This window comes from Lynx rufus, unplaced genomic scaffold (genome assembly GCF_022079265.1).
Source record: "Lynx rufus isolate CCGP_SWC_20201006 ecotype Redwood Valley unplaced genomic scaffold, mLynRuf1.p SCAF_9, whole genome shotgun sequence".
Classification (NCBI taxonomy): Eukaryota; Metazoa; Chordata; class Mammalia; order Carnivora; family Felidae; genus Lynx; species Lynx rufus.
This window is the reverse complement of record NW_025814897.1, coordinates 96,872,740-96,899,165: the sequence shown is the minus strand read 5'-3', so window position 1 is coordinate 96,899,165 and position 26,426 is coordinate 96,872,740. Positions and strand designations below refer to the sequence as shown.

General features: G+C 55.9%; 1 protein-coding gene across 1 annotated transcript in view; it reads left to right on the top strand.

Moving 5' to 3' along the window:
• ALX4 (ALX homeobox 4) overlaps positions 1–14,794 on the top strand; it is a 42,182-nt gene extending 27,388 nt beyond the window's left edge. Inside the window, exons 2-4 of the mRNA XM_047070004.1 lie at positions 5,928–6,238; positions 12,056–12,184; positions 14,465–14,794. Of these exons, the coding sequence (XP_046925960.1) occupies positions 5,928–6,238; positions 12,056–12,184; positions 14,465–14,794 (770 nt within the window). The remainder of the gene's footprint in view (positions 1–5,927; positions 6,239–12,055; positions 12,185–14,464) is intronic.
• Positions 14,795–26,426: the final 11,632 nt, after the last annotated feature.

The window sequence follows — 26,426 nt, the reverse complement described above, 5'->3', positions numbered from 1 at the left end:
AGAGCCCAGTGGCAGATGAGGTGGACCGGGGATGTGATCAATGGCTAACCTTTAACCTTCGCCCCTACCCCCACACGACTGTTTGGACAGCGGTAGGTTTAGTCAGTGCCCTTTAAATAGCATGAAAGGGCCTCACGCTGGCCTGTTTTGTTTAAGGAGATTACATCGGCGCTGTGCACTCTGCCACAGGGTGTGCGAGGCCAGCTCACCCGAGAACAGAGAGAGCGGCGTGTCCCCCACGAAGCAGATGTTTGGAGGAAAAATAGATGTAATCAAAACCATGGAGGATAAAATTACTCAGGCCCCTTAGACATACGCTCCATATGCACGGGCCTGTGCACAGCTACACAAACCCCTCCCGTGTCCATACCCACCCACGTGTATCTGCCGAGTGACGGTCACTCACCCAAATCCCCGTGCACCACAGCACGCATCCTACTTGGGGGCCTGCACGCAACCCCACAAGCCTGCCCATCCATAGACCCGTCCGCAGGCAATGACACATATGTTCCCCACACCCATTCCCAGCGGCAGGCTTGTGCCACAGGCCCGAGGGGGCACGTCCCTGCACACAGAAAGAATGCACGCAGAGAGGCCTCCGCACCCTCCCGCAAGTGGCTTCAGAAGTGCATTCTCTTGTGATCCTAGCCATGAAAGAAAAAAGCACAGTCACCTTTGGAAATCTCCCAAGGACTTTCATATCAAAAAAAGGTTAGACTAGGCTAGAGTGACGCCACTGGGTTGAACGGGGACAATGAGCAGAGGGTGAGGGAGTGAAGAGAGAATTTCTATTTCTTGCATTTCTTGGAGTTCAGGCAGAGGTTGAAGGGCCTTCTGTGGCTCCTGATTAAGACCCCCTTTGGGGGCGCCCGGGGGGCTCGGTTGGTTAAGCCATTGACTTCAGCTCAGGTCATGATCTCGCGGTTTGTGGGTTCAAGCCCTGCATCGGGCTCTGGTGGGGCGGAGCTTGCTTGGGGTTCTCTCTCGCTCTCTCCCTCTCTCTCTCTCTGCCCCTCTCCCACTTGTGCACACTTTCTCCCTCTCTCTCTCTCAAAATAAATAAATAAACTTAAAAAAAGAGTATATCCTTGAACCATATGCTTCCACTTCATGAGAAGTGGTTGCTGGAAATATTTACCTGGGATTGTTTGAAGGGATGCCGTGCCATCATGGCCGCCATCGCCATTGCATGCATACCCCCCGGTGGGGCAGGTGCTGACTGCTGTTGATGTTTTATGTGTGCACATTACTTGATTCCGTTGGGTGGCCGGGGGTTTATATCCAGATCAAGACATTCCACTGGGAAGCTGCAGCTTGGGATTGTACTGTCTTGGGCCCCAGAGACTGGGACAAAACCGTCTTGAGGACCCCTCCGCACCATGGGAGGGGCGTCTACATGGCGCCTGTCCCGAGTCCGTGTGGAAGGAAGGGCAGGGGCGAAGCCAGACCTGCAGGAGGGTGGCTTAGACCAAGGGGCGGGGGGTTCTGTTGCTTCTCAGCCCCATGCAGTGCCAGTGCTGCGGCCTGAAGGCTGGCCCAGAAGCAGGGCAAGCCGAGAGTCTCCCAGTGGCCTTTCCCCAGTGTGGCAACATGGTGGGTGTGAAGCCGACTCCCAGAAGACCTTGGACTGGGTTTCCTGGACGTTTAAATCCTAGAGCCTTTTCCACGAATCCCAACTCTTTGCTTCTCCTTCTGCTTCCCTGGCACCCCCTGTCTCCCTCTTGCCCCCATACGGAGACACCCTTCAATGTCTGTGTTGGTCTTCTCCCCTCTCCCCTTCCTCGACTCGTCTCCCCCCATTGTTGCAGCTGTCAGCTGTTCACGGAGGAATTAGTGATTGCAAGCCTCTTTTTCACGTATCCTATCCACCTTTCTCCTCCTTGTCTAGCAGGAGGAATCGATCCATTTATTTGTTCAACAAATGCTTTCTGCATGCACCTATAGGGCACGTAGCTGCACACAGGAGGCACATGGAGGTAGCTGGACAGAGTGAGAGCTCAGTAGTATTTGGTTATTGGAATTTGTTCTTTATCCTTCAGCAACTTCTCACTGCATGTCTGCCATCTGCCCCACCCTGGGTTAAGCCCAAGGTCGATGACATGAGGTTCCAACCCTTGGGGAACTGATGTTCCACCAGAGGAAATGGATACTCGGGGCCTAATTGTATACTAGTCAGAAACACAAGCAGTAACTGGAGAGGCTGAGCAGAGGACAAAGGGGTCTGTATGGTTGTTGCAGTCTGGGAGGACTTCCTGGAGGAGCTGGTGCTTAACTGGATCTTGGAAGTCAGCTGGAAGGAAGGGCATTCCAGGCAGGTGGCTGGAGGTACGATGGAGAGGAACAAGGAGCTAACCTTTAGTCAAGACTCATTCAGCATGAGCAGCGGGGTCCTCTGTTTTCAGGGACTGTCTTGTCGAGGGCACTGCAGGGCGAGCTTGTCTTGGGCCACCCAGCTGACTCGCCACCTAGCTCCTCAGGATCCTCTAGTTGGAGAGCAATCTGCTGGCTTTGCCCCAGGGTCCAGCACCATCACCCAGCCCCTCCCTGGGGCCCACCTGTCTCAAACAGTCTTGTTGAACGTGGGGCCACCTGAGGAACAAGTGGTGGAAACCACAGTTGTTTAGCCAGGAGGGCAGAAGACTCTGGGAGGTGTGGCCGCTGTCTCTGGGAAGGGCCCTGGGTAGTTGGAGCCAGGACCAATAAGCCCTATGTCTAAGAGACAGACATTGGCCGGACCTCGGGATGAACGGCCCAGCTGTCCTGATGGCAGCGAGCTCCCTGCCACCACAGCCCGTCTGGGATCTGTGGACTGAGTGCCTGAAAGAGCCTTGGCTTGTCATTCTGACCAGCTGGATGGGCCACCAGACCTTGGCGAATTATTCTTAGTTATCTGAATTAGAGACCCAGCCTCCAACGTAAAGCAAAATGATCAACGGTGAAGACTGAGGTTAGACAGCTTGCTTCCCTCTTCTCTGAGAATCCCGTCCATCTCTAGGCCTTTCCAGTTGGCCGCAGTTTGCCTGGACACAGACAGGTTCCTCTTCCTTCTCCCCTCTTCTCAGATCCTAAGAGAGGGTCCCGATGGTGACTGAGGCAGGGGGGATTCTCCACCGGGCTGAGGCAGTGACACACCCCTGCCTCCTCCCCCCACTCCAGACGGGGCACGGCTGCTCCCTTTTGCAGATGAGACTCTGAGACTCTGAGAGATGTCATCTGTGGTCCGGGGCAGATGGTGATAGAGCTGGAAATGAGACCTGATCTCCCAACTCTTGGCCCGGTGGTCTTTGTGCACACCGTGCTGTCTCATTTCACCCCGACTCGCTCGGGCTCAGTGGGTGGCTGGAGGTACCAGAAACTAGATCCTTACTTCTCGCCATAGAAGACTGGCTGTTCTCTGCTGCCTTCCCACTGGCTAAGCCTAGAACTAGGTCGACACGGAGGGCCTGCTCTCAGAGTCTTTCTCTCCTCATCCTCAGAGGCCGGTCCTTCTGCCCCCCAGGATGAGCCAGCAGGACTCCTTGATGATGACGGCTCCCTGATCCCTCTGGCCCTCCCCCTCTCTCCCTGGGAAGAGGCCCTGAGCCCACAGGGTAGGAGGGTAGGAGTAGAGGACTGACCCATGAGCTAGGGGCTCACTAATTAACACACATTCCCTGCCCTCTCTCTCCCTCCCTTTCTCTCTCCCTGCACTAGCCTCCTCCCCCAGTTAAAACTAGGAGTTTGGGCTGGTCCCTACAGCCCTCGGTTTCTGTGACATGTGCAGCCCGGCCCCTCTTGCTGTGCGGGGTGGTCCCAGTCCCAGGCCGGATGCCAGAGGACACTCTTAGGGTCCGTGGGGTCATGGGATGGAGCCTGGAGATCAGTGCTGGGGCGGGAGGGGCAGGGTCTGCCCCTCCCCCCCGCCCCCAGTCTGGCCTCCAGGAAATTGCATAACAGAGATGTTTATTTTTGGTGAGGCTGGGTGGGATTTCTTCTCTAAAAAAAAAAAAAAACAAAAAAACCCAAAACATAAAACTTGTTTGTCTGCCAGGAAGATAAATATCTTTGCTGAAAGCTCTTGGCCCAGCTGCCCGTTGCAGTTTGCATAACATTGTCACCGAAGCCGTGGCAGTCTGCGTGTGCCCAGGCTCACATGGGTGTCATGCGTGATGCCCGTGGGCCATCCCCCCACCGCGGCCTCGGCGCTGTCAGTGGCCTCAGGAATGGCCTCCCGACACTGCTTCAGGTCCATTCTGGGCACTCACCTCCACCCCCTTCATCGGAGCTGTGGGGAGAGAGGTGGGGACGACAGGCAAATGTCCCTCTCACCTTCCCAGCGGTGAGAGTCCTCGGGGCACACAGAAAGCCAGGGAGGAGAGCCGCCCTGACGCCTCAGCCCCCAGGATATGGATGGAGTCAGGAGACCTGAGCTAGACGCAGTGTCCCGACACGTCACGCCCACGGCTTGGACCTGTCCCCGAAAGAGGTGCCCGCACCCACCAGGCGTGCTTGTGCCAGTCAGCTGGTACGTGGGAGGCCCTCTCACGTGCTCCCCCTTATTAATCTGTACTTGCGTCCGGTGCCTCATCTCACCCGCCAGAGTCCCAGGCAGGGGAGTGTGGCTCAGAGGAGGGCTCACACGGGTCTCCAGACACCAGGCCAGCGCCTGCACACGCTCCTGCACTCAGACGCGCGGGGGGGGGGGCCTGCCTGCCGCGAGGGCTTCTCTGGGCTACGAGTCCTCTGCCGCCCGGAAGATCATAGCGGAACCGGGAATAACAACCCCGGCAGAAACCTCCAGAAGCTGGGACTGTGCCGAGGGCTCTGCATGTCGGCCTCCTTAACCCCACACTACCCCGTGAGGAGGATCCCACAGATATGTTCATTCCCGTTTCATAGAGGGGGAAACCGAGGCACAAAGACGTTAAGTGAACTGTCGAAAGCACACAGCTGGAGAGAGGTACATGTGGGATTCACTCCTTCCACTGACTCCGGAGCCCCTGCTCTAAACTTGACTCTGAGTATGTCCGCCCAGGGTGCTAACTGGGCCATCTGGACGTGGACAAGGTACTCCCTGCCCCACTGTCCCCTCTGGCCTCCGCCTCCTTATCCTTGACTTACATAGGTCGACTGGTCCTTTTCAGCTCTGGGCGTCTGGGAATCCACCAGCAGAGCCCCATTCCGTCAGATGGCGATGGCTGTGGGTCCAGGCGGAGAGCTTCGTCTAAATCTACTGGGGCGCACACGGCAGCATCCTGGGGATGCAGGTGTCCTCCCAGTGTCCCCAGTACATGCAGCACTTGCCTGGAGCAGGCAGGACCCTGTGAGGACAATAGGTGAAACCTGCAGAGGGCAAGAGTATGACCCCCCCACCCCACCCCCAGGCTGGATTCTTGGTGGGAGGGGAGGGGAGGGGTCTCCACAGCTCCTGCTGAGCCCAAACAGGACCAGGCCAGGAGAGGAGGGCCATTCCTGTCTGCCTCGACACTGCCCTCCTCTCTGCCCCTGCCCCGTTGGGCCAGACACGGCTGCTGCATGAGATTTCCCTGCCCTGGGAGTCTGAGGCACTGGGTCAGCATCCTCGATGCCCAAAGCAGAGTTGTGGCAAAGGGGATCCTTCTAGAAGGGAGAGCCCAGGGCCCGTGGGGGACGGGGATTAAAGATCTGAGAGATCAGATCGGCTGACCAGAGTCATGTTACATCGGTGCCGAAAGGGATCCGTTCTGAGATGACGGCACAGAGGCTCACTCAGAGAGGGAAAAGGACTTGCCCGAGGTCACACAGCACTTTGATGGCAAGCCAGGATTAGAACCCAGGCCTCCTGACCTCACATCCAGTGTGACTCTGAGACGGGGCAGGTGGCAGGGGATGGCTCTTCCCGTCCCTCCCTCTCCTCTTGCTCGGCTCAGCCATTGGTTTCTGACTTTGTTCCCCTCCCCGCCCCCCAGCCAAAGAGAGCTCGCTGGGTGAGCCAGAGTTACCGCCTGACTCTGACACCGTGGGGATGGACAGCAGCTACCTCAGTGTGAAGGAGGCTGGGGTGAAGGGGACCCAGGACCGGGCCAGTGCCGACCTCCCCAGCCCGCTGGATAAGGCCGACTCAGAGAGCAACAAGGGTAAGAAGAGGCGGAACCGAACCACCTTCACCAGCTACCAGCTGGAGGAGCTGGAAAAGGTCTTCCAGAAGACCCACTACCCCGACGTGTACGCACGGGAGCAGCTGGCCATGAGGACAGACCTCACCGAGGCCCGCGTGCAGGTCAGTGAGGGCGCCCGGGGAGAGGGTGGGAGAGCAGGGCCCGCCCTTGGGCTGGTGGCCCAAGCTGGGGCCGCCTGACTGTCCCTCAACCACACCAGGGTTTTCTTTATCTCAGTCCAAGGAGAACCTGCCCCTCACACCCCTGCTCCGACCGGAGCAAGGCTGCTTTTGTCCACCTGAATACCGGGCCTCTTGCCCTGGTGGGGAACAGGGGCAGAAGGAGAGTCCCCAGTGGAGGCCAGGAAGCCTGCTGGCTGTGTTTCTGGGCCCCGTGTGGTGTGAGCAGCCAGGCGTTTTCACAAAGGAGGCGACCCGTGTCTGCTCTCGAAGGCCTGTCTCTTAGGATGGGAACAGGGTAGACCTGAAGACAGCTACGGCATTCCAATGGGCAGACGCAGACAACAGCCTGGCTCTTCCTTCTGCCGGGGATGGCTGCCTCCTCACCCATCTTTCAGCTCCCAACTCAGTGACCTTCTCTGTGAAGTCTTCCCGATGGCCGTGGCTAAAGCGGTAGCCCTCTACCACCGTCCAGCCGCCAAAACCCCCAACCCAAGCCAACCCAGCCCCACCCGGCAGAACCCAAACAGCCCAGCCAACCCAGCCCAGCCCGGCAGGACCCGACACGACTCAACACGACCCAACAGGACGCAACCTAACACAACATAACCCAAACCAACACTCGATGCAACACAACCCAACTCACCCAACTCATCCCAAACCCACACGACACAAGCCGGGTCACGTTCTACCGCATCACCCTGTTTTGTGAGAATTTACGAGCGGCTTAAACTGTCTTATCTGTTTGTCTCCTCCCACTACACTGGGGGCTCCTGGGGGCAGGTACTGTCTTGTTGCTCATCCCTGCACCCCTACCAATTAGAGAAGGCTGAACTCACAGCAACAAGGGCAAAAAAGAGATATTTGTGGATCGGTGGACCTCCTTTGTCCAGAGAGGTGTGTCCTCCCTCCTTGCATGAAGTTACAGCAAGAAAAGAACCGGAGAGGAAGCAAAAACCTCTGAGTACCCGAGACATGACTGACAAAACCCCTGCACTGAAGCTCAGGCTTCAGCTTCACACAAATAAACGTCATGCTCGGTCAGCTTTTCCACCCCAGAGCCTGTTAGAAATGGCAAATAAGGTATTGTCAGACAGTTTTTCTCCCTCCAGTGGGCTGGGGAAGTCAACGGCCTGACAGCGAAGGGCAGTCTGGCTTTTTTTTTTTTTTTTTAAGGCGGGACGGCTCAGTTGGGCTGGGCTCAGCTCAGAAGTGGGTTCAGTGCCAGGACAAAGAGCCTTCCCTCATCAGCAGGCCCCAAGGGCGCCCCCTGCTGCATCAGTTCACCAAAGAACCTTCCCCAGAGCGTTTCCAAGGCATCAGTTACAGGTTCATCGGTCTCAATCATGTTCTGTTTAATCAGGCAGAGGCATCCTTAACACAGTCCAGAAACGTTTTCATTGGAAATGGATATTATGAGAAAGGACCTGCAGTCGCCATAAATATGTAGCCATCCAGAAACTGCATGTACCCAAAGTGACTGAAAAGTCAGGTTTTGAGCCACAAGTTTCCCGGGTCCGGCTGCCCCTTTTAGTCCTGCCCAGTGCCTGGTGAATGGTTGGGGAAGGAAGACGGGGCAGTGGGGGCTTTACTGTGATTCTAGAAACCTTCACACCCCAACTATCTTATTTGAATCAAGAGAAGCCACCATGTGACCTCACATGCCTCAGAGTCTGGACGGGAACCCCAGAATCTGGCCTCAGCTCTGCCAGTGGATTGCAAGGAACTGAAGGAGCCAGTGGAGAAGGGAGAGGCCAGTGGTGGGACATTCCTGTAGGCACCGTGTCAGTGAGGGACAGACCAGTTCGTCTTCCGTGTAGTATGTGTGTGTTCCTGACAAATGGCTGGGAGTGCCCAGGCGTAGAATCCGCTCAGTATCGGAGGAAGGATGGCTCCTATGGTACGAAACACGGAAATGACACTGGGGCACATAGGACATTTTTCAGGTACCGTGATACAGCTAAAACAGAGCGTCCCCTCTGTACACGTGTGTGCGAGTACACACACATACACACACACACACACACAATTTATGCCTACTTCTAAAAAGGAGTTGAGGCAGCTTACAATTCATGGTTTGTCATTTTCATCTTAGAACAAGAACAACGTCCATGAAATAGGAAGATAATTATGTCAAACACCTAGGCTAAGAATCCTAGTTGCCACCGAGCACAAATTTCAACCCTGAGCTTCCCGGCAGCCAAGGCAGAAAGGGAAACCCTGATGTGTTGCATATCTTACCATCTAAGAGGATGATCATAGGAATATAGAATGTTAGTGCCGGGAAGGATCATCTGGTCCTCTCATTTGATAATAAGGAAGAGGAGGACCACCGGTGATCAGATGACTCAGGAACAGTGACTCAGTGGCAGAATCCAGGACTCCTGAGCTCCGGCCCACTGTTTCTTTTAGTTTAGCTTGCCGTGCCAGGACATGGGCCATATTGTTCTGAGACTTTTCTTTGTATAAAGGCAGCAGGGTGGGTGGGATCGTTATGTGCGTCAGACCTCTGGATCGAGCCTGGCAGTGCCCTGAGGTTTGGGGGGAGTGGTGAGGGAGCCCCCTGCCTGCCTCTGCTCAGTTTGTTCTGGGGCCCATCCTCAGCTGGTGGGAAGCCAGGTGCCTGGCGTGGAGTGGCGGTGGGGACAGGGAGGAGGTGGGGGGCTCCGAGATGGACCTTTCCCGGGAAGAAGCTCAGGGTTTGGCCTTGCTCCAGGGGGCTGCAGGGGCCTCTCTCTGCTGTCTGGGATTCCGATCTCCGCAGCTGGTGTCTGAAGACAATAAGACAGAGGCCTCCCCGCCCTGGGCCACCCCGCCCTGGCCCCAGATGGGCTGCGGTTAGTGAGGCCCCCGCCAAGACGGTTGGTTCCTCGGGGAGAGGCCTGTGCTGAGCAGGCTCAGGCCGGGGTGGGCCGGGAGCGGGGTGGTCCTGGGGCGCGACACGCAGACTGGAAGGCTGGACCTCGTGGTCCCCTCTCCCCCTTAGGGTTGTCCTGTGGAGACAGGCTGGGGCCACCGAGCCCTGAGGCACAGAGCATCTGTGGGGAGTTCTCAGAGCGCCAGGCTCCAGGGCTCAGAAATGGAAGGACAGACGAACCTAATCTCCAGGCCCTCCAACGTGAGCTCCGAAGGGGCGCGAGGACGCCCTGCCACCACCCAGCTGATGCGCGGAGGAGCCGGCAGACCCGAGAGGCTGACTCAAGCCGGGCCTGGGCAGAAGAGCTCCAGCCTTGCTCAGGAGCAGGGCCCAGGGCTGCGGGCCGGGGAGGAGGGGTGGGGCAGTGCCGCTGCCACGGCCCGGCCTCCCCTCTCAGTCTTTAACCCTCCGGTAAATCCCTGGGCCTGGCCCTCTCCGCCGACTCCGTGGTGCTCCCCGCTCTCCCCCACCGCTCAGCTGTCCTTCCAGATAACCCCGGCACCCCCACCGTGCTCTCCACGCCCAGCTCCAGCCTCCACATTCCATCGCCCCCGACTCTGCTCCTCCTCCCACTTCTTGGACCCAGCCACCCCTTTCCCAGTGCAGCACCCCCCCCCCACAGCCCATCCAGAGCCTGCATGACACCTTCACCTGCCGCTCCCACCCCGGGGCTCCAGGGAAACCCCCCTCACCCGCCCCGCAGCGTCGGCCACAGACAGTTTCCCTCCCCTTCTCCCCCGCCCCCCCCCCCAAGAAAGAATGGAGCCATATATCTTGATGCCTGCAGTGGGCTTCTCCCCTCCCCCTGGCTTCCCCCACAGAAAACCCTGGGAGGCTGAGGAAGGAGCGGAAAGACTGAGCTAAGCCTGCAGGAAATTAAACATGAAATGAAAACAACTTCTCTGATTCATTCTCTCATCCTGCCCCCCAGTCCCCCATTCCAGGCCGCTGATAAAGGGGGATCCCGTTTCAGCGGCACAGAGTGGAGACCCGATCCGCCCTTGGCTCTCGGCGGGCGGCCTGGGCCCGGACCCCAGGAGCCCCTGGAGGAAAAGGGGCCCGGGAGGCTGTGGGGCAGGGGCTGAGTGCTTCTCTTATACCAGAGTCGAGACAGGGAAGAAGGACTCTGAAAGCAATGCCGGCCAGTGTGTGTGTGTGTGTGAGAGAGAGAGAGAGAGAGAGACACTTGTGCACGCACACGTATCCTTGGGACTAGGGAGGGAAACTGAGGTGCAGCCCCGCACTCCCTCCCTGCCCCCACTGTCCTCACACTAACGTGAGACACACACACACACACACACACACCAGCTTTTTTGTCCTCTTTCCTTTAGCAAAGACAGCAAGAAAGGTCAGGAGCTGTCAATAAACAAGTGTGAAGTGTCTTAAAAACTAGGACATTTCTCGTCCGTCTCACCTGTTGCTCTGTGAGGCCCAACCCCTGTGAGGACGTCAGTTCAGATACTGGCCCCATTTTCCAGATACAGAAACTGCGGCCGGTGGCAACGCCCAAATGGGCGCCGTGTTGCCCGGCTACACCAGGAGCCAGAGCAGGCTGAGCAGACCCCGTGCTACCCTGGGAGCCCTCGGGCCCAGCTCCTCCCTCTTCGAGGGTGCCGGCTGCCAGTGACCTGCTGTTGGTGTGTGCCCACCTGCACCTGTATCGACCGGCAGGTGAACTTCCAGCTGACAGGACCCTCTCCCTGGGGATCTCCGAGGTCCGCCTTTGACGACCCGGCCCGAAGCCTCCTCACACCCTCTTCCCGCCTGTCTCTGCCCCAGATCCCAAGTCACAGGCAGCGGCAGCAGGCCTCAAGTCCGGCTCTCGTCCGTGACCCTTGGGAAGGGTCTCAGCCTGCCAGGGACGTTCCCGCAAAGGAAAAGGACCCGACAGCCCCCACCCGCCCATCAAAGACCACAGCTCACACGCCTGGCTCAGAGACCACCCTCCCCACCAGGTCCCCGCTCAAGCCAACGTCCCACCCGCCCCTGCCCAGCGACGGGTGGGCCCTCACTCCTCCCCGGAGTCGGGCCGCCCTCTGCGCGAGACCTTGCAGTGGCCACTTTTACTGACCACACCAAGAGCAAACCCCTCTACTAAGCAACGAGGTCCTCCACAATGTGACCTCTGCGTCCACGATTCTTTCTCTCCCACCGCCCCCCAGCTGGGCAACATGGCCTCCTGGGGTTGAGGATGCCCTGCTGTTTCTACACTCAGGCCCTCCCCTCAGCCCTCCCCTCCATGAAGCCGCCCCTGACTGCCTCTGCTACCCAGCAGAACCCCTGTTCTCCATAGAAGCTTTAGCACAGAGGTCCTAAGTGGGGAGGTTTTCCAACAAGAAGGCTTCAGAGGGTATTCAGACAGGTAGGAATTCTGATGCTGGGCCAATAGGTCCAGGGGACCATGGACGTTTTGGAAAACCATGGCAAGACTGTGTGCGTGAGTGGCTAGGGGACGAGTTTCTAGAGGAGCGGTCACAGCTTTTGTCGGGTTGCCCACAGGAGTCTGTGGCCTGCAGCAGGTTCGGCCACACGGCGCTGGGGTTGGTTAGGTGACCTGGTAAGGTGGCCGGTGATATGCTGCGTGTGTGTGACACTTGCCTGCTCTGGATTCTGAAGCTTGGAAAAATGAAGTCTGGCCCAAGATCACACTGTGGTTAGTTGGGGGTACGCTGCCTTCCTGACTCTCAGCACTGATCATTCTAGATTATAAGCCTTGAGGCCAAAGACCGAGGCAGACACTTCCCCGCAGCCCCGTGGCCCTGACCATGACACTGTGATGGGTGGGGGCTCGAGGGACCAGCTTGCACTGCGTGACCCCTTGTGGCAATTGCTTTGCCTTGTAGGTCTGGTTCCAGAACCGAAGGGCCAAGTGGAGGAAGAGAGAGCGTTTTGGACAGATGCAGCAGGTCCGAACCCACTTCTCCACCGCCTACGAGCTGCCCCTCCTCACCCGAGCTGAGAATTACGCCCAGGTAAGCCCCGGCCCCGAGCCGCCGGCTCCAGCCCCCCAGGCTCCTGGGGCTCCGGGAATGGGCACCTCAGAGGAGGGCTTGGGTCCCCTGAGATGGGACACGTGAGGCCCGCTCCAGGTGTGTTCATACCTGAATGTGGGAGGCCCAAGGCCTTTTCTGCCCCACGTTAAGTGCTGGCCCAGGCTTGGCTGGACATGAGGGAGGGGCAGGGTGGGACAGAGAGGACGGCTTTCCCCTCTGCCACTTTTGCCGTTTTTGCTGTGGATGTCAGATCCAGGGCAGGCTGCCGACCAGGGCCTCCGGGCCATCAGGAGCCGCTCGGAGTGTTTCCTAGGGAAGCAAGCTCCTGAAACCTGGCGGGCGTGACGCAAGGCTGTAGCGCGCGTGGGAGTCTGAGTCCCGAGATGGGCTGTTTTCCGGCCCCAGACCTTTCTCAGTTCAGACAAGCCACGAGCTCTCTGGGCCTTGGTTCCTTCACCCAAAAACCGACATGATAAAAGGACCCTCCCCAACTCTTTCGTGAGGTTGTTGCAAGGCAGAGGTTAGACAACGCAGAAGTACTTGGGGGAATGAACAGCCCGATAAAGGTCACGCTACAGCCCTCAGCTCTCCCAGGCGACTGTGTCCCATCCTCCCCTCCGTCCCGTCCCGTCAGCCAGCCCCCATTCTAGTGACACTGGAGTCTTCACCGCTCCTCACACCCCTCAGTCTGTCTGGTGGACGTGACCGTTCCCTCCCCTCGGGCCTCTTGATGCTGGTGGCAGCATGGCCTCTGCCTTCAGCTCCGGGCCTGGCCCCACCCGGCAGTAAGCCAGGCCTTCCTGTCTCCTTTAAGACTCTCCGTCAGGGCCCTGCTGTCCCACAGCCCCTGGGACCCCTCCTGGACCAGCTCTGCCCCTCGGCCTCCCAGGATTCAAGTGAGGGGGCAGGGGGCAGGGCTGGATGAGGCTGAGGAATGTGGGGTCTCTCTCTCTCTCTCTCCCCTTCTCACACACACACCTCGTCCTCAGTTCCTGCTGCCTACTTTGATCTTTCCCCTCCCTCTGTCCCGGGAGGCCGGGCCTCCAGCCTGGCTCCTGGGCCAGCATCTCTGCTGCCCGAGCTCTCTCCTGGAGGGGGGGGGATGGGGGGCGGACAGCCCAGGGCGGCCTCATCCCTCCCACCTGCAGCACCGCATATCACACATCGGCCTTTTGACCGAGGGGAGGGGCGAGGCCCCTGATTCCTCGTCACCCCAACCAGGAGGAAGGCGGTCAGGCCCATCTGCCGGCAGTTCTTGTTGCCATGGCAATGCCCCGTGGAGATTCGGGGGCAGCCATCTTTCCTCACTTGGCTTTGGAATCCCTGCCCCGTGTGGACTGCAAACACTGGGTGGGGAGGGGAGCCGGCCAGCAGAAGCTGCCTGAGGGCCAGCAGGAATCCCCTGCACATGGCTGGGAGGTCACCGTCTCCTCTGGTCCTGCTCACCCTGCCCCTCCACACCACAGGCCTGCCTCCAGTCTACCCCCACCTGCTGCCTGAGCACCCCCGCCTGTCTCTCACACACACACACACACACACACACACACACCCTGGCACGTGGGCAACCAGCCTGGCTCCGTCCATCCCCTCATGCACACTCCCAGCCTTCTGAGGTGGCCCCGTCCATCCTAAATTCTGAAGCCTCAAGGACACAGCCCTTGGACCCTTAACCACGGGTCATGGGGGAGATTTGGCCCCCCTGCCTGGCCCTGCCCCCTGCACACCACAGCCCGCACGCCCAGAGCCCATGTTCCCAACGCCAGAGCTCTCTGGGTTTGGGTCAGCTCCCATTTCTCAGGTACCTGGGATGCCCCAGGCCTGACGAGGAACCACAGGCAAGTAAGACGCTGTTACTGACCTTAAGGGGCTCATGGAGGGAGAGGCAAAGTCTGCAGCTACATCTAAAATTTGCACGTCAGCTGGCTGAGGCGGGGGCTGCCCTCAGCTGGTTAGCTGTGCCGGGAAGGTCCCTGTTACTGGACCTTTGACGAAGTTTGAAGTTCAGTCCCTAAAACAGAATTTCTCTCTGCTGGGAACAGAGGAGCCAAAGCATTAAACCCAAACCCTCCTAGGTCTGGATGGCCGTAAAGGTTTTGAGAGACTCCCAGGTGAACACTCAAGAATGATCTATCTCCTCGTAAGGATGGGCCCCTAGGCGGGGACAGGTCATCTGGGAGTAGGAGCAAGCCCCTTGCATACCCGCCACCCCCACCCCTGCCCCAGCCAAGCCTGTGACACCTCTCCCTTCCCTCTCCCCAGATTCAGAACCCATCCTGGATCGGCAACAATGGGGCCGCCTCACCGGTGCCAGCCTGCGTGGTCCCCTGCGACCCGGTGCCTGCCTGCATGTCCCCTCACACCCACCCGCCTGGCTCGGGGGCCAGTGGCGTCACCGACTTCCTGAGTGTCTCTGGGGCCGGCGGTCATGTGGGCCAGACACACATGGGTGGCCTGTTTGGAGCAGCAGGGCTCAGCCCGGGCCTCAATGGCTATGAGCTCAACGGGGAGCCGGACCGCAAGACCTCGAGCATCGCGGCCCTCCGCATGAAGGCCAAGGAGCACAGCGCGGCCATCTCCTGGGCCACATGACAGGGCCCCTCGCGGCCCATCCCCACGCCCTCCCCCACCTCGGGGCACTGGCCACGCCCATGCTTTCCAGGCCCCCAGCCTCCCATTCGACTTTCCTCTTAGGAACCTGGCCTGGGCCAGGGGCCTGGCCCTCAGCACTTTCAGCCGCCCCAAGTGTGAGGCCCCACGGACCGCTGGGAGGGAGGGGGCAGCAGGCCCCGCCCTCTCTGGCACTGAGGCCGAGACCCCTGCTCCTGGCCAGAGGCAGCGGAGGAAGCCAGGTGGCCGAGTTTTGCAGCTTTGCATCCATTATAAGCTGAAGACCCTTTCTCCCCACCCCTGCTCTTCTGCCCTGCCCGGTTTGAGGGTTGAGTCAAGGACAGATTCCCATCCAGACCGAGCAGCGGCCACGTGCAGTCATGTCCGTCCTTCCCTCTGCTGTGTGGTCCCCTGGTCACCAGGCCAGTGAACGTGTCTGAAGAACAGGCCGCCCTACAGAGTTGGCTTCCTGCCCTCCCATCTCCTCTCCTCCCAAAGCCCACAGCATCCGACCTCCTGGGCCCAAGGCACCGCCTCGCCTTCACCCACCCTGGCCGTCCCCTGTGCCGGACCCACCTGGGGAGATGGACAGAACAGGAAAGGAGCTGGAGCTGAAGAATCCTGCTGTCATCCAGCGATGCTGGCATCTAGGACAGTCCCTGAGGGGGCCTCATCCGGCTCCCTTGCTCCCGGAGACCCCGGATCTGGGTGAACACCGCAGGGGAGCGGACACAGACCACCCACGACACCCACAGTGCTAGAAGAAGAAAAGCTTCTAGAGAGAGGAAGAGCTGCGGGCAGGGGTCCGGGAGGGGACAGGGGCTCGGGCACACACTTGCGCTCTCCTTGACGGTCCAACACCCTGCAGCCAGCAGGGTGCCTGTTACAGTGGGCAGGTCTGGGCAGCTGTGTTCTCCAGCTAGCCAGGCCCCTCCAGGAGGACCTGGGGACGCTCGTCCCCTCCCCCACCCATTCTGGTCTCTCGCCAGGGCTGCTGAGCAGTGCCCCGGCGTGGAAGGACTTATACCTCGGAACACACAAGCTAGGGCCTGGAGCCGTGTTGGCGGGGGGTCAAGAGCAGCGTGCGGAGTTTGCTAATGGATGTGTGCACTCGGCCTCTCGGCCCTTACGCTGCCTCAGGCTGCCTGTCCCTCACCAGCCGTCCCTGGAGCAGCACCAGACCTGCCCAGAGCCTTCCGCAGGGGCAGGGGGCGGGGGGGTCCCAGTTCTTCCAGACAAAGGGAAGACAGAGCCCTCTCTGGCGCTTCTTCCCTAGGGCGTCAGAAATCTCAGCCCCTCTCTCCAGCCTCTAGAGGGGCTCATGGGCCAAGCCTCTCTGGGTCACTTGCTCTGCCCCAGATGTGGGAGACAGGATGCCCCCCGGAAGTGGGTTTCCCTGCCTGCGGAAGGGGCCTCCTTCTGTGGGGGATCTCTATCCACGTCTGCCTGACTGGAGACTTGCAGCTCGAGTTTCGGCACCAGGTCCCAGCCATCACCTAAGCCCGTGGTGCACAGCACCTGTCCTCTGAGGCGCCTCCAGCGGGGCGGCCCCCGGGGAGAAGGCCCCCACCTTCTCTGTCAGGGAGGAGGGCCAAGTCCAGCAGGCTCGGGGACCTGCCCACAGGACAGCCTCTTGGCTTCGGTGGAGGGTGACAGCCTCTGGAGGTTTAGAAGGAATCACAGTCCCCACCTCTGCCTTGTGTTCCCATCTGCCCTGGAAACAGGACTGGGGAAGGAGCTGGCTTCGGCTCCCTTCGTTAAGAGTCAGACCTCTTTGCAAACCGTGGCTCTAACATTTGCTCTTCTACAAGTGAAGGTTCAGGTGATGTTCTCATCGGCTCAGCTTTAAAGGTTTCTTATATCTGAGGATCTGGGAATGCCTCTTCCAGTTCTGAGGTTCACTGAAATAACTCAGGCTCCCCAAATCTAGGAAGGGAAAGAGGGAAGCACGTAAGGCTGGGAATAGTTCCCTGTCTTCCTTAACGGCTCTGGTGGCTGGGAAGGACATGGGAGGACCCCTTGCCGTAGGTATGTTCTCACCCAGGAGGGAATCAACAGAGAGAGGAGGAAAACCGGGAGAGTGCCAGAGGAGGAGGGGAGGGAGAGAGGGGGCTCTAGGTGGATCCTTCTGGAAGGGACCCCTGGTGCTCAGTTCCTCTATCTGACTGCTTTCCGGCTGGGTGACACCTCAGTCGGACAAATGTCAACCAAAAAGCTTGAGAAGAAAAAGCCTCTGGTAGAGGAAGAGGCTCTGTGGCTCTGGTTGTCCTTCCCACCAACACGGCCAAGTATTTATGTGTCAAACGTCCGTGTGAAATGTGCCTGTTCATCTCCCCACAGGGAGGTCGCCCCACCTGCCCCAGGCCTATCTTCACCCTGTCCCAGCTCCCCAGGGCCGGCCCAACACCCTGAGAATCATAGAACCCTTGAGCTGGAAGGACTGAAAGGCCCTCTACTTAGTACAGTCCCTTCACAATGGAGAACGAGAAGGTCCCAGCCCCGGGGGTCGGGGCAGGGGCGGTGAAGTGACTGCCCTAAGCAGCGGCCTTAGCCCACATGTTGTGGGGGGGGGGGGTGCCTCTCACGGCATCTCCGCTCTCTGCTGGAGGTCCTCCCTCTCTCCTGAGCCTACCCTCTGGTTCCTTCCCAGTGGGTGGCTGGGCCCAGGCCTCCGAGGGCTGGAGGCGTCCCCGCGGCAGCTCCTGCGAGGGCTCGGCAAGCTTGGGTGACGCGCCTGGGCTGGCTGGCTTCCTCGGGAGCAAGGTCTCAGGAAGGCGGGCAGAGAGGAGAGCCAGCCTGCTCTGAGGGTCACCGCTAAGCGAATAAGCTGCAAGGGGTGAGGATTCCCTTTGGTTACTTGCCTAAGATCTCAGCAGGCGTGGCAAATGCAGACCACTGGGCAGCCTCTTCAACACCGAGAGCCTCCGATCCCCGCTGGGGACACGGCCAGGTGGCCAGGGCTTGACACGAAGGTGCCGCCACCACCCTCAGATGCCCTCACACTCCCGGGGCCCGGGAGGAGAGGGCACTGGCTTGTCCCCAGGTCTTCAACGGCTCTTGGAGGACACGGGCTTTGTAACTTTTCTTGAATCCTTTCGACTATACTTGATTCTCAGCTCTCACTACCGAGCCTCCAGCTCTGGGAAGCATGGTGGCCAGGTGAGTTCAAAGACACTGCTAGGGGACGGGGGCAGCAGTCGTGAGGTGGGTCCCAGCAACACACCGCAGTGGCCACACGGGGCCCAGCTCCAGAGCCCCGCCTGCCCTCTCTTTGGCCGGGTAGACAAGAGGAGTTTTTCCACGAAAGCTACCAGGTTATCTTGCTTACGCAGCCGTTGTCTCTCTGGGCCAGGTCGTGGGGAGATCATCTCGCGGGACACCCCGGGGCTTCTGGTCGGCTTCATGGCCCTGTCAGGTGCAAAGGCAAGTAAGACAAGCTGGGGGAGGACGGTTGGCAAAGCGGCCCCCCCAGGATAATAATCCATGGCCATAAAAGAGAAAGAGGAGAAGACAAGAACCCTACTGCCGGAGTTCCCAAACTCCACTTCACCTTCACCAAGGATGCTGCAGGGAGAAGAGGCATTCTGGTGAACCAGACGTTACCTAAGCTTGCCCTCCCCCCTCCCCCTTCACGTACATACATAGAGCTAGGCCTTTATACTACTGATTTTGAAGGACAGTTCTCAATGCCTAATAGTCTGTTTGGATGTGCAGTGGTTGAAAAGCGCTGAGTGCTAGAAGGAGCGTGAACCTCAGCCAACACTGACTGTTCTCATTGTAAGATATTTTTAACCCTGTATAAACGCAACTTTTCCCTTTAGCTTAATGGCCTGGGGTGGAATATTAAAAATATATATTAAAAATACATTAAAAACTCAGAAAAAAAATGTATTAAAAAAAATGAGGTCAGTTCCATAAAGTTTTACTGCCTAATACCACCATGTAACGACATTATAGCAAAATATTAAAAGAATCATTCTTGCCTTTTAAAGTAAGTTATTGCACTTACATCTTCTTTGGGAGGGGAGGAATATCTGATGAGAAGGGGACTTAGGGCCCAGGCACGGGGCCAAGTGGAGGGCGGAAGCAAATGGACGCTCCGGGGCACCCTACGCCGGGCACAGCCCAAACTGTCTGTTTGCTTGGTGTTTGCAATAAACTCCTTCTCCTTCCTCCTCTCAACTGGAACCTGTCTGTTTTGTTCCCGACTTGTGACAGATGAAATGTGATCAGAGGGGCCTCTGAAATCTCACATTAATTGAAGTCGGCAAAAAATACTAACAGTGCCCTTTTGAACTGCTGACACAGTACAGAATGGATTACCAGGGCTAGATTAACAACAGGTGGCCGGCCAGGGCTCCTGCAACAGAGAGGGGGTGCGTGGCCTGCGAGGGTCTGGGACGGCCCCCTTTCATCCCAGAGGACCTGCCCGCACAGCAGGCAAAAGAAGTCGGCGGGTCGGGGGACCAGAGACTGCCTCTCAGGCAGCAGAAAGGGTCCCAGTGCATCTTGGGTACGCCCAGCATTGCCCATGCGCGGAGGTCTTCAGAGAGGCACAGACAGCCCATTGGTCACGGAGTGCCAGTCTGCGTTTGCAGGGGCTGTCCCGAAAGCAGAGAGAGCCGGGACACGGAGGGCCGGGGCAGGGCCGCGGGGCACAGAGCGTGAGACAGGCCTCCAGGAGAGGCAGGCCCCAGGCCTGGCTCTGCTCCTCGGTGGCTGAGGGAACTTGCAGGAGGCGTGACCAGATGGTCTTTAAAGCAAAGCTCTAAGAGCAACTTAGGAAGCAGGGAGGGCCCAGGTTCTGCTACGGAATAGGCACGTCCCTGCTTTCCGACGTGAAGGTGATTTGAGGACGGGCTGCCGTGTGGAGAGGGGACTCTGCTCTCACATCATTGTGGCTCATAAGCCTGTGCCTAGGGCGACTGGGTGACTCGGTCGAGCATCCGACTCTTGATTTCAGCTCAGGTCATGATCCCAGGGTGGTGGGATCGAGTCCCGCGTTGGGCTCTGCGTGGAGCCTACTTGAGATTCTCTCTCCCTCTGCCCCTCTCCCCGGCTCTCATGCGCTCTCCTCTCTAAAAAATAAAAATAAAAAATAAGTCTGTCCCGGACTAGTTTACCAACTTGGGGGAGGATGATACGGATAGTACCCATAGTATCCGTGCACGGGCCTTTGTGAGCTGGTGTGGCAATAGTGATCTCAAGGGCAACGCTTATCCCCCAAAGAAACACCTCTCCCTCTGGTTGCCAGCCGTGAGTCTCACAGGAATGTCCTTTTCAGCCTCTCTTTCCAACTATTTAAATGTTACTTTCTTGGAGCCACATCTCCGACTCGGTACCCGTGGTAAGTTATTCAGTATAGACCCAGCCGGGTTTTAGGTTGGCCTGGGCTGGGAACTTGTTTTTTTTAAAAAGACACCTGTCAGCTCTTGGGACTCAGGGTCATGGTAGCACTTGGAATGTCCATCCCAAATCACTGCCAAGTCCCAGGGCAGGAACCGAAGCAGAGAGAGGGAAAGGCCTCGTGCCCGCGATGCTGCCTGCCTCGTGCCCCGGCTCTGGTCTGTGGGAGCTGAGCGTCCCGGAGTCCAGGTGAGTGGGACTGCCCGAGTGTGGGGCTGCTTCACGGGGTCGTTCAGGCCTCCCTGGTGACCCCGGTCACCCGTCCCTGGGACCTGTGCCTCTGCGTAGCACTCTGGGAGACAAGGCCAGCAAGGCTTCCTCCGATATCCGCTGTGGCTCAGCCCTTCCCTATCTGGCCGCCAGGACGGCTCACTGCTCCCCACACCATCTGGGGCCTTTCACTTGGCCGCAGTAATGGACGTGCAATCCACTTAGGACGCCTGTCTGCCCCCTGCCAGCTGCCTGCACCAGGAGAACTCCTGTCCGCTTCGTTCTCTAAGGCTTCCTCCAAATGGCAAGACCCTCTGTGAAGCTCTTCCTTAAGTCCAGGCCCCCACCCCTACCTCCACCCGCAGTCAGCTGTTGGCCCCTGTGTGCACCCACAGAGCTGTTCGTAATACAATTTCAGCACATAATCCGCGTACGTTATTTATCTGCCTGACTGCCCCACAGGCCTAAAAGGCTCCAAGGAGAGACAGGCCAGTTCTGTTCACCGGATGTTTCAGGAAATACTCGGGTAGCTGAGGGGACAGATGGGAAGGTGGGAAGGAGGCAATGCTCTACTTGGTTCACGATGGGACCGGGAAGGTCAGAGAAGGGATTCAGGTAGAGAGAGCTGGAAGTGGGCTCAGGCCACTAGGGATCAGCCAGGAGTGAACTCAGCGCCACCACCTGGCCGCGGGCCTTGCCCACCCTGTTCCTCCAGGGCTCGTGTGCACTGAGCCAAAGCCAGGACGCAAAGCCTGGCTTCTCTGTCTGGTGCTCCTGGGGTTGAGCCAGCACGAGGCTGGCACCCCAAGACAGCCTGAGAGGTCTCATACCCCAGAGTGCTCATCTCAGGCCTTTTCTGCGGAGTCTTGGGCTCAAACCTGGAGTCATCCCCGAGTCCCAATGCCCCTAAGCCCTCTGCACCTCCACCTGCCTCGGGGCGGGCTCCACGGCCAACCCGGCAGAGGCTGCTCTCACCTCCGGTTCCTCACCAATCCCACTGCCCCAGGTCTTGCTACAGAAAACAGTGGTGCCCAGGCACCGAGCTGGCATTTATCAGCAGAAACCCCGGTAGCTGCTGGGGGGCAGGGTGGCGCCTCGGTGGTGGTCTTCTCCCCGCACAGGCCCAGACTTGCACGCTCAGCTGCTGAGGAACAATAGGCCCTCCACAAACAGCCCGTTCCCCCAAATAGGGCCATCGCACACTGTGCGCGCAGAAGGGAGGAGATGCGTGCCAGCTCCAGAGACAGTGGGGTGTGAGAGTTGACATTTTCCCAGGAATTCTGTGATTCCAAACAGACTTTTTTTTTTTTTTTTTTTTTTAGCTGCACACAGACCAACAGGCTTGAGGAAGGCAAACTTCCGAAAGAAACTCCAGTGTATGGCCATGTGTGCACCATGTGTTAAGTAAGGTGTTGCCTTAAGTAGTTGGGAGCAAACCCACTGTGGGCCCTGGGTGACATCTCCCCGGAGCCCCGGTCGGAGCGCACTTCAGAGCCACAGAGGCGATGCTGTTCATGGCACACCCCCCTGGGGGCTCTCCTTTGGTGGCGTCACAGGCCCCCCACCCCCGCTGTCCCTTCTCTGTCCTCTACCCACAGTGGATCTCTGTGATGCCCAGGCTCTGTGAGAAAGACGGGACATTAAGGCCAAGCTGTACCGCGGAGACAGATGAAAAGAAATGAATGTGTATGTGTGTGTGTGTGTGTGTGTGTGTGTGGTCGGGCGGGGGGGGTGGGGGAGGACAAGGGAAGAGAAGAGTCTGACGAAGGGTGAAGTCTCCTCTCAGAGGTAGCTTTGGACAGACAGTTCTGTTCAGACAAGAGCGTGGAAAAGGACGGGCCGGGAAGCCACATGGTGAAGTGGAGGACAGGAGACCTGGGTTTAACAACTGATTTTAAAATCTACCAGCTTCATTATCTCAAGCAATCTCTGACTTTCAGTTTCTTCATCCGTAAAATGGACACAACCAGCTTATCTCACAAGGCAGTTATGAAGTCCGAGAGAATGAAAGCATTTGAAGCTAGTGAAGAGCTGTACAGGCAGGAGAGATCTCGCACGCTGGAGTCTGGGAAGGGCCGTTGGGCTGGCCAAATGGCCAAGGGACAGACGCCAAAGCCTGGGGTACTGCTTCACAAAGTGGGCCACCAGCCTGGGAAGAACTGAGCACCCCTGATCTTGTGCTTATGGGATTGAGGAGGGGGTGGTGAGCAGTGTAGAAGCCAGAGCAAGACGCCATCCACTGAGTGGCTTAAATAATGGGTATTGTCTCACAGCTCCGGAGGCTGGACGTCCACGATCAAGGTTCTGGCCGACTCAGTTTCTAGTGAGGCTTAGCATCTGGCTTGTAGACGGTCACTTTCTCACTGTGTCCTCACACTGCCTTGGTCTCTGTGCTCGTGCCGAAAAGAGTTCTGGTGTCTCTTCCTTTTCTAAAAGGACACCCGTCCTATCGCATTAAGACCCCACCCTTAGGACCTCACTGAAACTCTATTACCTCTTTCTAGGCCAAAGCAGTCGCATTGAGGGGTCAGGGCTTCAGTGGGGTTTTGCAGGGGACACAATTCAGTGTGTAACAAGCAGCTGGTGTGTGATATACGAGTGAGGGGAAGGCACAGAAATAGACCAGCACTGCTCTTCCCCATCCTCCTTTCCCAGAGGGCCTCAGCAGGTGCCAGCAGTTCCCACACGTGCCCAGCAACCACGTGATTTGGTGCCTTGTCGCTTTCCACCTAGGCCACCGCTGAGTGGTCACGTGCCAGTCCTAGTCCCCGCCCACTCCGCCCATCACCAACACCAACGCCAGACTGCCAAAGACCAGCTCTGATCACATCCTTCACTAGAACAAACATCTGAAAAGTCTCTGAAGTATCTACTCACTGACATTTCAGCCCTTTTAATTAGGCCTAAACTCCTATCCAGTCTCATCTTTTCTCTTCTTTTTGAGACAGGTCGGGGGAGGGGTCGAGAGAGACTCCCAAGCATGCTCCGTGCTGTCAGCACAGAGCCCAACGCGGGGCTCGATCTCATGAATCGTGATCTCATGACCTGAGCCGAAATCAAGTTGTATGCTTAACCGACTGAGTCATCCAGGCGCCCCTAGCCTCAAATTTTCTAACGCCCCAAACTGGATGCACTGTTCCTGCAAACCTAAGTCATCCATTACACTTTCCCATATTTTTAAAATCACTTTATTTTATTTCATCATAAGTGTACTCTAATCCCCATCGCCTATCTCCCCCACCCTTCCACCCACCTCCCCTCCAGTAACCATCAGTGTGTTCTCTATAGTTAAGGGTGTGTTTCTTGGTTTGCCTCTTTATTTTCCCCTTTGCTCATTTGTTTGGTCTCTTAAATTCCACATATGACTGAAATCATATGATATTGTCTTTCTCTGACTTATTTTACTCAGCATTATACTCTCTAGCTCCATCCATGTCTTTGCAAATAGCAAGATTTCACTATTTTTATGGCTGAATAATATTCCATTATTTATGTAGACCACATCTTCTTTACCCATTCATCAGTCGATGGACACTTGGGCAGCTTCCATAGTTGGCTATTGTAGATAATGCTGCAATCAACATGGAGGTGCATGTATCCCTTTGAATTACTGCTTGTATTTTTTGGGTAAATACCCAGTGGTGCAATTCCTTGATCACAAGGCAGTTTTATTTTTAATTTTTTGAGGAAACCCTCAGATTGTTTTCCACAGTGGAAATCCACCAGTTTGCATTCCCACCAACAGTGCAGGAGCGTTTCTCTTTCTCCACATCCTCGCCAACACTTCTTTCTTGTGGTTTTGATTTTAGCCATCCTGGCAGGTGTGAGGTGATGTCTCATTATGGGTTTGATTTGCATTTCCCTGACGATGACTGATGTTGGGCATCTTTTCACATGGTCTATTGGCCATCTGGATGTCTTCTTTGGAGAACTGTATGCTCATGTCTTCTATTTTTAAATTATATTATTTTGCTTTTTTTGGTATTGAGTTCTGTAAGTTCTTCAAATATTTTGGATACTAACCCTTGATCAGTTATTTGCAAATATCTCCCATTCCATAGCTTGCCTTTTAGTTTTGTTGTTTCCTTTGCTGTGCAGAAGCTTTTTATTTTGATGTAGTCCCAATTGTTTATTTTTGCTTTTATTTCCCTTGCCTCAGGTGACATATCTAGAAAACTGTTGCTCCGGGAGATGTCACAGAAATTACTGCCTGTGCTTTCTTCAAGGATTTTTATGGTTTCAGGTCTCGCATTTAGGTCTTCAATCCATTTTGAGTTTATTTTTTGTAGATGGTGAAAGTGGTCCAGTTTCATTCTTTAGCATGTGGCTATCCAGTTTTCTCAACATCATTTGTTAAAGAGACAGTCTTTTTCCCATTGGATATTCTTTCCTGCTTTGTCAAATATTAATTGACCATATAATTGTGGATTTATTTCTGGGTGTTCCATTTTGTTTCATTGATCTATGTGACGATTTTTGTGCCAGGACCATACTATTTCAAGTACTACATCTTTGTAATATAACTTGAAATCTGGAATTGTGATGCCTCTGTTTTTTTCACGATTGCTTTGGCTACAAAAGGTCTTTTGTAGTTCCATTCAAATTTTAGGATCATTTGTTTTAGTTCTGTGAATAGTGATGTTGGTATTTTGATAGGGGTTGCATTAAATCTGTTGATTTCTTTGGGTAGTATGGACATGTTAACAATACTAATTCTTCCAATCTATGAGAACAGAGTATCTTTCCATTTTTTGTACTTTCTTCAATTTCTTTCATTAATGTCTTGTAGTTTTCAGTATGGGGGTCTTTTACCTTCTTGGAAAAATGTATTCCTAGGCATTATTTTATGGTTTTTGGTGCAAGTGTAAATGACATTGTTTTAATTTTACTTTCTGTGGCTTCATTATTACTGTATAGGAGTGCAACCAATTTCTGTACATTGATTTTGTATCCCGCAGCTCTACTGAATTCACTGATCAGTTCTAGTAGTTTTGGGGAGGAATCTTTAGGGTTTTCTATATATACTATCATGTCATCTGCAAATAATGAAATTTTTACTTCTTCCTTACCAGTTTGGAGGCCTTTTATTTCTTTGTTGTCTGATTGCTGTAGCTAGGACTTCTAGTACTATGTTGAAAAAAAGTGGTGACAGTGGACATCCTTGTCTTGTTCCTGACCTTCAGGGAAAAGCTCTTAGTTTTTTATCGAGTATGATGTTTTGGCTGTGGGTTTTTCATACAAGGTCTTTCTTATGCTGAGATATGTTCCCTCTAGACCTATTTTGCAGAGGGGTTTTTGTCATGAGTCGTTGTTGTACTGTGTCAAATGCTTTTTCTGCACCTATTGAAATGATCATATGGTTTTTATCCATTCTTCTATTGATGTGGCATATCACATTGATTGTTTTGCGAATATTGAACCACCCTTGCATCCTGGGAATAAATCCTACTTGATGGTGGTGTATGATTTTTTAAAGATATTGTTGTACTTGGTTCACTAGTATTTTGTTGAGGATTTTTGCATCACATTTTCCCATCTTCTTGTTTCCTTTCACTGCCCTCAGGTCAAAGTGCCTGCCCCAACTTCTCAACACATCCCTATCCACCTAATGCCCATCTCTACCTATTAATTCTCTAAAGACCACCTCAAGTGCCACCTCTTTTCCCAAGTCAAACATGATCACACTCTCCTTCCATGACAGGGAATGTGTGCAATTCACCCTTAATCATGCACTGTCTTATATAGTAGATAGGATTATAAAGTGACTTATCTCCTCTATTCATTAATTCCATTAAAAGCTCCTTGAAGGTGGAAATGGTATCTTCCTCACCTATTTATCTATAGCATCTGGCAAAGTATCATAGAAAGCATTTACTGTTAGCTGGATGGCTGGCAAGTCTGCATTCCACATCAAGAACCTACCAGAAAACACTAAATTGAAGCAATGGAACTGGAGGCAGCCTAGATCCTGAATCCTTAAGCAAACATCCAAGTTAAG